This window comes from Glycine soja, chromosome 9 (assembly GCF_004193775.1).
Source record: "Glycine soja cultivar W05 chromosome 9, ASM419377v2, whole genome shotgun sequence".
NCBI classification, from domain to species: domain Eukaryota; kingdom Viridiplantae; phylum Streptophyta; class Magnoliopsida; order Fabales; family Fabaceae; genus Glycine; species Glycine soja.
In genome coordinates this window covers 9,922,274-9,938,368 of record NC_041010.1, presented here as the reverse complement: position 1 = coordinate 9,938,368, position 16,095 = coordinate 9,922,274, and the positions used below count along the sequence as shown (strand labels likewise).

Genomic DNA, 16,095 nt, shown 5'->3' with positions numbered 1-16,095 from the left:
AAAAAAAAATAATAACCCAGATGAGCATGGGGCTGAGGCTGAATTACGGAAGAGGGACACACATGAATTTGGAAGTCACACTCATTTTCCAGAATCAAAAGAAATGAGCCCAGAGAAGGCTTGCTTGGCACATAGCCCTGTATCCAGCAGTAGCTTCAACAAGGGCTTTTTCGACAATGACGAGACACTGCATAGAGAGATCATTAGGAACCTGGGAGTGTCCTTTGTTGAGATCACCACTACTGAAGACAACAATGCCTCTGCAGATTTTAATAGTAGAATAACCTCTACATCAGCAGGAGTGATGGGTATGAAGTCCATGGAGCCATGAATATTCTGTCATTCAACTCTAGAGGCTTGGGAAGTGGGGTCAAAAGGTCAGCTATTAGGAAGCTAACCTTGGCTCATAATGTCGATATTCTTTGTATCCAGGAAACCAAAAAGGAGGCTATTGATAAGAAATTATGCCAATATCTTTGGGGGGACGATAATGTTTCATGGGAGTTTTCTCCTTCTAATAATGCAGCAGGAGGACTTCTTTGTATCTGGAATAATGAAGCTTTTATGGTGGATAGAAGGGTAGTAGGCAGAGGATTCATTTTGCTGGAAGGTACATGGACTAAAGACAATAAGAAGGTGTATATCACCAATGTCTATGCCCCCTGTGATCTTCAAGGAAGAAGAGATCAATGGGAAGAGCTTAAACATCTTAAAGCTCTTTATCATGATGGCCCATGGTGCTTATTGGGTGATTTTAATTCTATAAGACACCAACAAGAGAGATTGAGCTCATCCCAATCTGTGGGGAGCTCCACTAATATCTTTGAGTTTAATTCGTGGATAACTGACATGGATGTTGAGGAGGTTAGGTCTGTTGGGAGATGCTTCACTTGGTGTAGACCCAATGGAACAATTATGAGCAAACTGGATAGGTTCCTTCTTTCAGATGAACGGTTATCACTTTGGCCAGATACTACACAGTTTGTGTTGGATAGAGACTTCTCTGACCATTGTCCCATCCTTTTGAAGTCCAGAATCATGGATTGGGGGCCCAAACCTCTCAAGGTCATGGACTGGTGGTTGAAGGACAAAGGTTTTCAGAATATGGTGGTTCACAGCTGGGGAAATTATCACCCTAGTGGCTGGGGTGGCTATGTTCTTAAGCAGAAATTAAAGCTCCTCAAGCAATGTATAAGACAATGGAGTTCGCAGAATGGGTCAGTCACTGTTAGAAAGATAAACGATCTTAAAAAGCAGCTAAATGACATGGAGGCAGGTAATAATGCTTCAACAATAACCCAAGATGAAGTTCAGCTTAAGAAATCCTTGCAGGAACAGCTGTGGAGTGCAGCTCTTGCCTATGAATCCATGCTTAGGCAAAAAGCCAGAGTGAAGTGGATAAGAGAAGGGGATAGAAACTCATCCTATTTCCACAGAATCATCAATCGTAGAAGGAGGGTAAATGCTTTTCAAGGCCTGTGCATTGGTGGGGGGTGGATTCACGAGCCTAATAATGTCAAGTCTGCAATTTTTCAGCACTTCAAAGAAAGATTCTCAGAACAGAATCAGTGCAGACCAACTCTGGATGGGATTCAGTTTACTTCTCTTGATCAAGGGCAGAGGGAAAGCCTTGTTGCTAGATTCTTGGAAGGGGAAATCAAGTCTGCAGTTTGGGCTTGTGATGGTGATAAAAGCCCAGGCCCGGATGGGTTAAACTTCAACTTTATTAAACAGTTTTGGGATATTTTAAAACCTGATTTTATCAGGTTTATGGATGAGTTCTTCATAAATGACACATTCCCCAAAGGAAGCAATGCATCCTTCATAGCCCTTATCCCCAAGACCAATAACCCACAATCTCTTAATGATTATCGACCCATCTCTCTTATAGGGTGCGTTTATAAAATAGTATCTAAGGTCCTTGCTAATAGACTGGCCCTTGTTTTGCCTCACATTATTGATGAAAGGCAAACTGCCTTTCTCAAAGGAAGGCATATTCTCCATAGTGTGATGATTGCTAATGAAGTCTTAGCTGAAGCCAAATGCAAAAATAACCCTTGCATGATTTTCAAAGTTGATTTTGAAAAAGCCTATGACTCGGTATCTTGGGGATTTCTAAACTACATGATGATGAGGATGGGATTTTGTGATAGATGGAGAAAGTGGATCTATGGGTGCTTGTCTAGTGCAACTATATCAATCTTGATCAATGGTAGCCCTACTAGAGAGTTTGTGCCTAAGAGGGGGCTAAGGCAAGGAGACCCCCTTGCACCTTTCCTCTTTGACATAGTAGCTGAGGGCCTTACTGGTTTGATGAGGACAGCTGTTTCTAAAAACATTTTCAGCAGTTATCAAATAGGGAGGCAAAAGGAAGAGATCAACATACTGCAATATGCAGATGATACCTTGTTTTTTGGAGCTGCGACTACAACCAATGTTAGAGTTATGAAGTCTATCCTCTGAATTTTTGAGCTGGCTTCAGGGCTCAAGATCAATTATGCTAAAAGCAAATTTGGGTGCTTAGGTAAATCTATGATTTGGTGTAGGGAAGCAGCTAATTACCTTAACTGTGGCCAGTTGGGTTTTCCTTTTTCTTATCTTGGAATTCCAGTGGGTTCGTCCTCTAAAAGCTGGAATGTTTGGCAGCCTCTTATTAGCAAGTTTGAATCTAAATTGGCAAAGTGGAAGCAGAGATGCTTATCTATGGGGGGCAGGATATCCCTTATTAATTCTGCCCTAACAGCCCTGCCTATTTATCTTTTGTCTTTCTTTAAAATTCCCAAAAAAGTGGTCCACAAGGCAGTATCTATCCAGAGGAATTTTCTATGGGGAGGGGGTGTTGAGGCAGCCAGGATTGCATGGGTAAATTGGGACACTGTGTGTCTTCCCAAGAGCAAAGGAGGGCTAGGGATTAAAGATCTTTCCGAGTTCAATGAAGCCTTGCTTGGTAAATGGGGCTGGGAATTGGCAAACAACCATAATCAGCTCTGGGCTAGTGTCTTGCTATCTAAATATGGAGGGTGGAATACCCTATTTTCTGGTAGGGACAGTGCTCATTTCTCTCAATGGTGGAAGGACTTGAGGTCTGTTTTTCACCAACATCACAGCAACAGCCTCATTAACAATTTGAGATGGAAGGTGGGTGATGGGTCAAGACTCAAGTTTTGGAAAGATAAATGGAGGGAGGGTGACTTAAGCCTAAAAGATAAATACCTAAGCTTGTACAAAGTTAGTACTCAGCAGAACCATTTAATCAATTCAATGGGTATCTTAGTGGATAACAGATGGGAGTGGAAGCTTCAATGGAGGAGAAACCTATTTGACCACGAAGTTGATACGGCAGCAGCCTTTATGGCAGATATTGCTGAGTTTCAAATTCAACCTGCAAGCAGGGACGTTCTGCTATGGGGGCTTGATTCTGGTGGACCCTATTCCACAAAGGCAGCTTATAGCTTCTTGAAGGATGGTGACAGCCAGGTTACTGAAGATAGTGACTTCAAGGCAATCTGGAATCTCAAAATTCCACCTAGAGCAAGTGCTTTTTCTTGGAGAATATTCAAGAACCGAATCCCTACCAAGGTTAACTTAAGGCGGAGACATGTGGAGCTGCCTTCCTATAACTGCCCGCTGTGCGATGAGGAGGAGGAAACAGTTGGTCATATCATGTACTCATGTATAAAAACTAGGATTCTTTGGTGGGAGACTATGAGTTGGGTCAATAGAGTGGGTCCTTTTTCCACCGAGCCTAGAGATCATTTTAAGCAATTCTCCCTGTGGAGTGGAAAAAGTTCAGTGGATTATAGATGGCAAGTCCTATGGGTAGCTCTATCCATGACTATTTGGAAGCATAGAAACTCTATGGTTTTTAACAACCAGAATTTCTGCTCTGAAAAAGTCATGGACGAAGCTTTATTTCACACTTGGTCTTGGTTAAATGGCATGGAGAAAAGTTCCCATATCCATTTTAACCAATGGTCTGCTAGGCTGAAGGCAGAAATGTCCTAGGGGTGTGCGAGGATAGGGCTGTTATCTTATGTGATTCTTTTTGTAGCTAGGTTTGGCAGATTCTGCCTTTGTAATTCTCACCTCTTCAGTACATCTAGTACTGAAGTTTATATTAATACAATCATATTTTTGCAGTGCAAAAAAAAAAAAAAAGCACATCATAGACTAGAATACTAGATTAAACATGTAAAGACTCAAGGATGAGGCCTAATGTAAATCTACCCTTATAAGTCTTAATGTCAAAATACGGAGGCTGGTCAGATCTCAGTAATGGCAGGGATAAAGCTTGGCATTCTCAATGGTGGAAGGACCTCCGAAAGCTATTTCAACAGCCTGAGTTCAGTATTATTCATCAGCAGATGGTATGGAAGGTAGGGGGAGGGGAAAAAATTAAATTCTGGAAAGATAAATGGTTGGGGGAAGATTATAAACTTGAACAGCAATATAATCAGTTGTTCCTGATTAGTGATCAGCAAAATAGCACCATCTCCAACATGGGAAATTTCCTTCAAGGCAATTGGTGTTGGGACTTAAAGTGGAGAAGGAATCTATTTGACTATGAGCAACATATAGCTGTGGAATTTATGGAAGCAATTAATGCTATACAAATTCAGCCTCATATGCAGGATATTAGGGTCTGGAAAGCTGATCCTAGTGGTATATATTCTACTAAGTCAGCCTACAGACTATTGATGACCAACAATCAACCTCCAGAGGCTAACATCTTAAAGACTATTTGGAAGTTGAATATACCCCCAAGGGCTGCGATTTTCTCTTGGAGACTTATTTTAAATAGATTACCCACTAGAGGAAATCTTCTTAGAAAAAATGTGCTGATTCAGGATAATTCATGCCCTCTATGTGGGAATGCTCAAGAGGAGGTGGATCACTTGTTCTTCAATTGTAAAATGACCACAGGGCTTTGGTGGGAATCCATGACATGGAACTAGATGGTTGGCCCCTTTACACCTTCTCCAGCATCTCATTTTGCTCAATTTGTGAGGGCTTTTTTGCAGGGCACAACCAATCTCATCGATATGGATGGTGGGTAGCATTGACTAGCTCTATATGGCAGCATAGGAACCAATTGGTATTCGAGGGCAATCACTTTCAACCTTCTAAAGTGATGGATGATGCCTTATTCCTCATATGGTCTTGGCTACAGACCAGAGAGAAAAACTTTAGTATTTCTTTCAATCAATGGTCTTCTAACCTGGTGGAATATTTTAGTTAATATGGGCTGCGTATATTTATCCTTGTAGTGGGCTGGGATATATTTATCCTATGTAGTGGGATTACTGTTGGGTAGTTATTTATGTTGGAAGGCGACACACTAAGTGTCTTGTATCCATGTATACTTCAACAGTACCTCTGGTACTGCTATGATTCATATCAATAATATATATTTTTGCCTTCCAAAAAAATAAGTCCTTAGTCTTGCCTGTTGGAGTTTTCATGCTAGTAGTTACCCCATCTTACATGTCTTGTATAACTCAAAAAAGGGGGAAAAGACTGCTAAGAGTACGAGAACAGAATAGTGAAGTAAAAGGATGAAATTATTAGAAAAATCAGAACACTTAGATATGTGAACAGAGACAAAGGAGTAGGAAATAAAAGAGAGGCAAAATAGTGGCTGTGAAGTGTGAAGAAAGAACAACAACAACAACAAAGCCTTATCCCACTAGGTAAGGTCGGCTACATGGATCAGATGATGTCATTTGGCATGGTTAGAAACCAAAGTTTCGGAAAATTATTTAGCCTGAGATCTCCCTTGATGATTTCCAACATCCATTTTGGTCTCCAACAAAACCAAAGTGTGAAGGAAGAACACTAACAAAATAGAGATCTGTACGAAATATGAATAAACTGGGCAGAGATCGAAGAGGTTGAAATCAAGCTAGCTGTGCTATGCATGGACATAGTTATCAACAGTGCACTATAGAAGCATGATATAGGTTACTGAAATTCAGTTATACATTGTTTTTCAACTTAGTTGTTTTAAGAGTGATGTAATAAGATTTTTTTCCTTTTAGTGATTGCAGGCACATTTAGTGCGGGCTGCTGAAGTGAAAAAGACGATTGAATGGATTTTAAGCAACCGTGATGGTCATTATGCTACCGATTCAGTTGTGGCGGCAATTGTTCATGGTGCTGTAGCTGCAGAAACATCCCAAGAAAGCGAGTCTCATGGTACTACATTTTTGCCATATTCACCACAAAGAAGTATTGCCAAGGGTTCTTCATTTCAGGGAAAAGCAATTGATTCTGTGAGCTCCTCAAACATGTCAAAAAATTTCAGGTTAAATCTAGGCTCTTGTTTCTAATTTACTTGTAGTGGAAACTGTAATGTTTTTTTTTCCAGATTCTTTTTGGTGTTTAAATTGAGAAGGCAAGTAATTTGTGATTAGAGCTAATTTTTTCTTTCAAATTTTCTTTTCCTGTCGTTGTAAAACGATAACTGCTATTATGAAGTTCAGAAGCTTCCAAACTTTATAATTCAGTTTGGAAATATAAGTATTGAGAGACATTGTTGTCGTGTGCCTCCTGGATTGTATTTGTAATTTTTTTAACTATATTTGAATGAGTGGAATTATATAGTGAAGATTTCTAGAATTGATGCACAATGGTGCTGTTATCTCAATATTTTTTTTCTTTTTTTCTTGCAAGGAATTTCGTTTTTCCCGTTAAAAGTTTTTTTTTTGGTAGTAATTTCCCCCTTTAAGTTTGATTATTCATTGAATGGTGACATGTGATATGATATGGTGAAGCTCTGAGAAGATGTGAGCAATTCCTTTCTAGAGTCCATTATGTAGGGATGCATTTTAATAAAGTGAACACATATACATGGTTTTATCTCTTAAAAGTTTCTATCCTGTCATTTGAAAATATGCTACATTGCTACCAAATATGAAATGGGGGAAAATGAGAGGGAAAATTGAAAGAAAAAAAATATTTGTGCTGCAATATTAATATTAGCCTCTACTTTGGTTTTCCTTAAGACTTGAGTGGTTATTACTTGTGGCTATAGCATGAGTGCATCATTATATGAAGAATCTCTTTCCCAGATTGACTAAAACTATAGTTTATTAATTTCTTATTGTACATTTTCAGTTTCATATGAAAGATTGTAGATGACAATTTTTAGAATGTTCACTCCTGTTATTCACTTGCGAAAGTTACAAGCTTCCTTAAAATTTTTAGAATTTCGAGTCCTTGAACTTTTTTTTTTTATCTGTTTTTAGTCCCTTAATTTTTTTTCGTCCTTACTTTTGGTCCCTTAACTTTTTCCCGTCCTTAGTTTGAGTTCCTTAGGAGGACTAAAAGTAAGAGAAAAAAAGTTTAACTAAAAACAGAAATAAGAAGTTCTGAAACTAAAATCAGAAATCCTAAAAGCTAAAATGTCTAGGGACTAAAAAGATAATAAATCTTATTTTTTTTAATAAGTAGGAGGACATTGTCAATTCATTGATACATTAAATATGGAGTAACTTGTTTTGTCATGCAAGATTAATAGCTCTTATCACCTCAATGATGTTAAATCAGTATGCATGTTTATTAGACCCTTCAGTTGTTATTGTGTTGTCGTAGAGGCTGTCAGGAGTCAAGTACTGAATATGATAACAAATGGCACTTTCGGGTTTCCTCTCTTTAAGAATGAGGGTGATGGGGACTTCATTTTAATTCACTGACTACTTGTAAAACTTCCAGATAAAAAAGAAGAGAGAATACATTTCAGATCTTGTTTGTTTTCTTCTATAACTTTTGTGTTTCAGTTGTTTTCCCATTTGTTTGATATTCTCAAACAATCTGGTTCTAAACAGAGCTGATATATTGCGAGAAAACGCAGAAGCTGTCTTTGCAGCATGTGATGCTGCTCATGGAAGATGGGCAAAGCTTCTTGGGGTCCGTGCAATTCTTCATCCTAGGTTGAAATTGCAGGAGTTTCTAACCATATACAACATTACCCAGGAGTTCATTACTGCTACAGAAAAAGTATATATTTTCATATTGATTTAAAACTTAACGAATACAAATTATATGGTTTTTGTTCCATGATTTAATTCCCATGCTTATGTTAACAGATTGGTGGGAGATTGGGATACAGCATCCGTGGGACACTGCAATCACAGGCCAAGGCTTTTGTTGATTTTCAGCATGAATCTCGGGTTAGTTTTTAATTTTTGTCCTTTTGTATGGCATTCATCATCATGAAATCTTTGTACATAATTGTTAATGGATGCTTTTGGATGTAGATGTCAAAGATTAAGGCAGTGCTTGACCAGGAAACCTGGGTGGAGATAGATGTTCCTGATGAATTTCAATCCATCATTAATTTGCTTTTTACATCTGATAATTTGGCTTCTGAGAACCTTAATGAAATCGAGGATGATATTTCTACCAGTTACAATGGTGTGGTGACTAATAATGATGTTCTGCCGATGGCAGACAGTTCAGAGTCAACTGCTGAACAGCAAATTATGCGGTCTAATTCCATTGAAGCATCTTTGAATAATGAAACATCAGATAGATCCAAGTCCCCGGTTGATTCAACGGAACCAAATAAAGCTCATGGTAGGATTTCATCAGCACATAGTAACAATACTGAGAAAGACCATAAAAAATCTACATCTCAGGCTCTTTATTACAAAGGTGTTGGTTATCACATGGTAAACTGGTTAGTTAACTGGATTCAACTTCTGTTTTTTTCCCAAGTAGTTGCACCTCTGTTCCTTTTGTTTTCTTTTTTCAGTGTTCTCTCTGTCTGTCTCTGTGGGTATGGTTGGAATATTTGATTATAATATTACAATATATTGTTTTCTGTTAGTCTTAATTTGAAGTTGCCTATTTGTGAAGTTCAATTGTTTTTTTATGATTTTATTTGATCCTATTTTTGTTTGGGTTGCCATCTTGTGCATACATTTAAAGTAGCTTTGTTTTGTCATGTTTGCTTCTAGTGGCTTAATATTGCTGAAGATGTTGTCGGAGTACATTGATATGAACAACCTTTTGCCAACACTATCTTCAGAAGTTGTTCACCGTGTAGTAGAAATCTTGAAGTTTTTCAACACAAGAACATGCCAACTTGTGCTTGGGGCTGGTGCTATGCAGGTACTGCTAGTATTGTTCTCAAAACCGTTAGTGCATTTTAGATATATGTGCATATATACATGTCAAGTCCTGCATGTACCAATTGATCCTCGACCTATATATATAGAGCAATGTCTTTAATGGTTTAAGCTTTGAGTTCTTCCTATACATCTTTTAATTGAACGTTCTTCCATTTGATTAACATTTTTTGCTTTGCTGAAGCCTCTATCATATCCTTGTTCATCCGCCTCAACATTTCCATTTCTTGTGCACTTAATTTTTGCTCTTGCTGGCACCTCATTTCTCAATATTCAGTACCATAGAGCATCACCGGTCTTTTAGCCAGGTCTTATAATTATTTTAAATATCTTGTTATAGATTATACATTGTACAGACAAGCACATAACTACGAAGGTCAACAAAACTAACCCATCTTTATTCTCACTGAATACTGTCACCTACATGGATTCTAGCACCATTGTACTCGATGTCATATCAAAATTCTTGAAACTTATTGTAATTCTAATTTCCAAATCTTTCTAGCCTTATACCATATCTTATGTGGTCTCCCTATTGGCCTACACCCCTCCACAAAAGGGTGGCTGTTATGATGCCACGTTTCATACTATAGTTTGTCATTTTACATGCCTAAACCATCTTTTTTTTTTTTTGATCAGCAAAAATAGATATGTATATATTTATATGAATATGAGAAGTACCAGAGGTACTCAGTACAAAAGAAGAGAAGCCATAAAAATGGTTCCGTGTACAGACAAACAAGTCTGAAAAGGAACCATATTATGACTCAAGATGAAATATACATCTGCTGGAAATCCTAATTATGCTACCCCCTGCTACTGTAAGAAACTTTGTCTAAGGTTACTTGACCAATGGTTAAAGTGGATTGAAAAGTCTTTCTCCACACTTTTAATCCAGGTCCATAGTAGAAACACAGCATCTTCAAACAATTTGTTGCCGTTGAAAGTTTCATTGGAAAAAAGTATTTTGTTCCGCATCTGCCATATAGACCAGTTTACAGCAAGCCACCATCCCTGCCATCTCTTGACCCGTATGCCACCAATCTGAATAAACGAATGTTGAAGGAAATGATGTTTTGGTTTTAGAGGAAGAGCACCTTTTATATTCATCCAAGACATAGAATCCCACCAAATAGGTTGAATTAATGCAATGGATGAATAAATGGGATGCGTCCTCCTCCACCCTTTTGCAAAAAGGGCACAGCGAGTCCACAATCTGAATTTGCCTCCTCTGCAGGTTTTTCTTTGTTGGTAACCTGTCCTTAAATAATCTCCATGCAAATACAGCTATTTTACTTGGGACCTTTATCTTCCATAACTCCTCAAAGCATTCCTCCTAAACCATCTTAAATGACCTTCCTAGTGTTTCACTTTTATTGCATTTATTGTCCATTTTGAAATACTGAATTAATTATCTGATGAAACATACTCATTTCTATTAATTGAAATCAAAGAAACATAGAAAGGAGAGAGAAACTTAAATGTGAAAATTGTCATTAGAAGGGTCACTATTGTGAAACCTAGAAGGGTCATTAGTGGAAAATAGTTCCACATATAGGGATCACCAATGTAAATTTACACCTAGAGTTTTGGTTCTTTAATCCATCACCATTAGTTCTGTATTAGGGAACCAAACCTCCACATGGGAGACCTCATTGGTGATTGTAAATATCAAAGTACGACTTGTACTGATTTTAATCTAATATATAATATATTTTTGCGGATAAAAAAAAAGGGGAAGGTTGTATGACTCATTGCTGAGTTTGCAACTGACTGAATAACTGATACACTAATTAAAATGCAAATGAAATTACAATGAGATTACAAATACAAATGTACATTATCTCTAATATTCCCCTCTCAAACTCAGGGTGGTTGTGGAAGAGAGAATCATGAAACCTTGTATAGGAATTGTTACAAATAATACACTATTATGTGGCCTACTAGAGTATTAAAAGTGTTGTGCACTCTTAGGTCCATTGCTAGTATTAATATCCTTTATTTGTCATTTAACAATAATAGATAAATATAGATAATAGTATTCATTTAGGTAGATTTTAGAAGGAGTTTGTTATAATTCTGTTATAGGAGATTGTGAGTATTTCTCTATATGTACTATGTAATTATGAAAGAGAATCAATGAACAATCAGAAATGTTATCTTTATCTCTTTTAGTTGTAGAATTATGAGTAATGGTAGAATAGCTTTTTCCTTACTTTGACAATGGTGATTTCATCTGCCCACTCCCTTCCCACATGCACTCCACCACCTCCCATGGACATTCTAGTGTCTAACAATTGGTCTGACCTGCCTCCCATTACCGTTTACCAGTGGCCACCCCAATCACTGTTGTATGCCCTGCCTCCTTCCATGGCTGGTCACAATTCCCGTAAGTCAGCCATAGAGCATCTAGAAGATGCGAGTCTCCACCTCACCTAGAATCTATCCACCATGACCACCAAGAATCAGGAGTTGGCTATTAAGCTCGACGTCATCCTTGACTGGTTATTGGCTCTCACAATCACTCCATCATCTCCCAAATCACCCCGCTTCACTTCCGCGTCAACCACACAGATCTGCAACCTGCAGAGACCATGAAGTCACCCCCAATAGACGAATCTCGAAGGTCACCTATGGCTTCCGCAATGGCAACGGCAATGATGGTGCAACAAAGCACAGAATCCATGTCGACAATGTCTCCAGAGAAGAAGTTGGAGGCAAAACTCACTCCGATGAAGTCGTGGCCACAATCGAAACAGATTTCGCCAGAGGTGACCACTCTAGTGACAAAACAATTTGCAGCACAAACGGTTTTGTCGGAGGAATTTAGACACTGTCGTACCCATCGTGGTAAATTGTCTCCACCTCTACGATGTGCTCTGCGATCCCATCTTTGGAGTTGTCCCAAAAACCGCCCACGGTATTGCTTGTCCTTCAAAATCTTTCCAACGGCGTCAACCAGATCTCTTTCACATCCGCTAGAATCACGGACAGCCTCGCATGACTCTGAATCCTTACCGTGCGCGTAAGAGCACCTGCCATTGTCAGGGTCACATTCGCCGTCGTCACAGGGATAAGCCTTCTGCAACACCTCTCCAAACAAGAGTCGTCCAGCTTCTCCAGTGTCCACGTGGTGCCCCTCTTCCCACACAACACCATCTCCGTACTTTGCTTTCCTACATTTCACTTGCTCTGAATCTCAGCTGTTGCCTTCAAGCATAGTCCGTGCCAACCCAATCCTTCAATCACCATTTGCCACGTTAACCCCATTGAACCCCACTCAATCTTCCAATCCCAATTTCATGTTTTATTTTTTTCATAACATTGGGATTAAGAGGGGAAGCAAATTTTGAATAATTTGAGGAATCAATAGGAAGCCCTTGACCATTACCTATGGTAATTTGGTCTGGACCCTCAAAAGGAGTGACTTGCTGAATATTTTTGGGAGACATGGTGAGATGCTCCAGAATCTGGATACCAGCTGTTTGATGAGGTGTTAGAAGCATTGGCTACATTGACTTGAGGAGGTGAGTTACAATTGGGTTTAGGAGAGTGATCTTGCGGTGGAGATGGGAAGCCAAATGGTGGCATGAAAGGGAAGTATGGGTAAAAGGGATAAGGTGAGTAAGGATAGGGTGAATTGGGATTTTGTTTAGGGTAATTGGATTGGTAATTGGTTTGGGAATTGGTTAAGAGGGCTTGGAGGAGTAGCTTGCATCATTTTTGTACCAGCAATGAGAGGCTTTGTGCCCAAATTTGCGACAAATCTAACACTGAACATGAGCAAATCTGCCATGCTCTGCCACGCCCTCTCCCACGAGCTCCACCTCGACCGTACGAATGGCCACCATCACCCCTCCCTCAGACACAAAATCATAGTTTGAGGAGGAGTGTGTGTTACCCTGAGTTAGATGAACTTGAGCTTCAGAAGTAGAATTGGAATTCGAACCCTCGACAAGATTCAATGAGCCCAAATTCTTCTTGCGAGACTTTTCAATGCTAGATTCCTCAGCCAGTGGCATGGAAGTGACATCGTCCAAACTTAGAAAATCACTATGTGATTGCTTCTTCTTTGCACTTGCAATGGATTGAAAGTGCTCATGCAATTGATCCCACAGATGCCACGAGGTTGCGCAATTGATGATGCAAGGAAGAACTGCTTCTGAAATAGTCGATTGAAGCCAAGAGAGGAAAAATTGATCCTCTTGCTCCCAGAAACGATAGGCAGCACTAACGATGTTGTTCTCGTGATCTTAAACGATGAGAAATTTATGCGGAATCTGCAGAGTGAGAATGTAATCGAGAAGACCATGGCCGATGATTACAGGTTGAACCTGAGAACACCATAAAAGGTAATTGGAATCCATGAGTTTCGCCGTTACATCATGCGAGAACAAGGCAGGGGAGCACAGTGCCGGTGTCGAAACAGGCGGCATAGGTGGTGACGGAGAAGAATTGTTGTTTGCAGAAGCCATTTTCAGAAGCAAGGATCTAACCTAGCTCTTTTATACCATAAAGAGATTTAGGGAGAAAAGAGAAAGAGAGAGAGAAAGGAAAGTGTTTCTGTATTGATGAAGATTCAACCCAACCATAGATTGGGGAATGAAGCAATACATATAGGCAGTTGCATAACAGAATGATAAAGCTGTTGAAAGTTGAACTTACAACCGTCTAACAAAAAACTAACCTAACTTGAGTAAGTTAACTATGAGAAACAGTTAACTAACCTTTGATTACAAGACATACAGAAACTAAGTAAAAAACACTTAGGGAGTAAAATACTACTCTCTTATAAACAGAGACCAAACTCCCTAATGCCCTCACTCACTTTAATCAAACGGCTCCTTGTAACTCCACACCAATTTCCAAAGCCCCCATCTACACCATTCACTTTTCAATACCCATTTTCTCATGTCTTTTGACCCCACATTGGTAGCACGTTGCACTTGCAAGTGCCTTTTCATCTCTGCTGCTCCTTTAAAAAAAAGCCCTTCCTTATCAACCATTTGCACACTTCATTCTTCACATAATCAAAGTTCAAGTTTCATATAGCCCACAATAATTTCCAAGCCCATTTTACTCTCAGACTTTATGCCTTTTAAATTTGCACTCCAATTACTTTTGGTACCCCTTTTTCATGCTATGGATCTGGATCCTACTTTTGAAGCCACCTTGAATCCATGGTTTGAAGTCCCTCTACAACCTTGAGGACAAGGTTGATTTCGACGGGGATAGTATTGTTACGAATAGTACAATATTATGCGGCCCAATAGAGTATTAATAGTGTTGTGCACTCTTAGGTCCATTGTTAGTATTGATATCCTTTATTTGTCTTTTAACAATAATAGATAAATATGGATAATAGTATTTTATTTAGGTAGATTCTAGAAGGAGTTTGTTATAATTCTGTTAGAGGAGATTTTGAGTATTTCTCTAATATACTATGTAATCATGATGGAAGAGAACCAATGAACAAACATAAATGTTATCTTTATCTCCTTTAGTTGTAGAATTAGGAGTAATGGTAGAATAGCTTTTTCCTTACTTGACAATGGTGCTTTCATCAGCCCACTCCCTTCCCACACACACTCCATCACCTCCCATGGACATTCCGGTGTCTAACAGGAAGGTTGTATGACTTATTGCTGAGTTAGCAACTAACAGGATAACAGATACAGTAACTAACTTTTGAAATCCAGATGAAATTAAAACGAGATAACAAATACAAATGTACATTATCTCTAATATATATGACCTTCATCTTTTGTTCGTTGTGTACAAGCATATACTTGTATCAAGGTCCCTCCCTCCAGGAACTGGTTGGAGCTAGCTAAAACTGCAAGAAAATGCTGGGTTTTAGAGTTTTTGGTTTTCTCATTTTGGATTTTATTTCATCTAACTGATTGCTGTATATGTGCCAAAACAAAATCGAAGGCGAAGAGATAGCCAAGAATTTTGTTTGCTTCCAAACTTCTCCTGTACTAGGTTTTCCCCCCCTAGTTTACTGATCTATCTTGATCCCATTTCAATTTACTTGGAGCTTTCTCATTCTAGTGGCTTCTAATTCTACCTATGTTCTGTGCAGGTGTCTGGTTTGAAGTCCATCACGTCTAAACACCTGGCGTTGGCAAGTCAAGTCATTAGTTTTGTACATGCTATTATTCCAGGTACAAATGCACTCACCTAAATGAAGTTTTTAATGTTGTACTGAAAGGAAATTTTTAATCTGTTTCATGAATTTATTATATTTTTTTTAATTGTATGAATTAAATTATAATTTTGTTCTTCATTTCCGGTATAAGAAATTCGGAAGATTCTTTTTCTTAAAGTACCTGAGACTAGAAAAACACTATTGCTTTCTGAGATCGATCGGGTTGCTCAGGTATTTGCTTCATTGTTATTTAACCTTTACTCCTTTTGTTCTTTTGTTAGAGGGAGACTTATTCAGATGTTTTGTTCATTTATTCATTTTTTTAATGATTGTGGGAAGTATGATGGTTTCTTTCTTTTCCTACATATTGATGATGAAAATTCATTGGTAAGCAATTCATCGTGTATGATGAAAATTCATTGGTAAGCAATTCATCGTGTATGATGAAAATTTACTTGTAGTTGAATAAGTGGAAAGAGATTTCCATTTGATTACTCTTCCTCTGATTCCCTTTTTCATTTGAATGGAAAAGGAAATATTGTTATAGAGGAAGGGAAGCAGTAATAGAGAGGACAAGACTTGCACAAATATTTGCAAGTTGAAAATTGCAATTGCAACAATATGTGAGTGTTGAATCTGGAGGTCAATAGTTAAGATTTTGCCGCCTTTATCAGACTTAACTTTTTTACTTAAATAAAAGCATGTTTGAAAAAATTATAATGATCAGATGGAAAGCAAAAGAAAAAAAAGAAAAAACTTTTTGAGTGTTTTTGGAGCTAAAAATTGTAGTGTTTGCTTTTTTATTGGAATAGA

General features: G+C 38.4%; 1 protein-coding gene across 1 annotated transcript in view; it reads left to right on the top strand.

Moving 5' to 3' along the window:
• Nucleotides 1-16,095, top strand: part of LOC114367799 (vacuolar protein sorting-associated protein 54, chloroplastic-like) — a 65,011-nt gene that overhangs the window by 31,069 nt on the left and 17,847 nt on the right. The window contains exons 8-14 of the mRNA XM_028324997.1: nt 6,048-6,304; nt 7,827-7,998; nt 8,088-8,171; nt 8,259-8,680; nt 8,961-9,114; nt 15,217-15,298; nt 15,434-15,513. Coding sequence (XP_028180798.1) covers nt 6,048-6,304; nt 7,827-7,998; nt 8,088-8,171; nt 8,259-8,680; nt 8,961-9,114; nt 15,217-15,298; nt 15,434-15,513 — 1,251 coding nt within the window. The remainder of the gene's footprint in view (nt 1-6,047; nt 6,305-7,826; nt 7,999-8,087; nt 8,172-8,258; nt 8,681-8,960; nt 9,115-15,216; nt 15,299-15,433; nt 15,514-16,095) is intronic.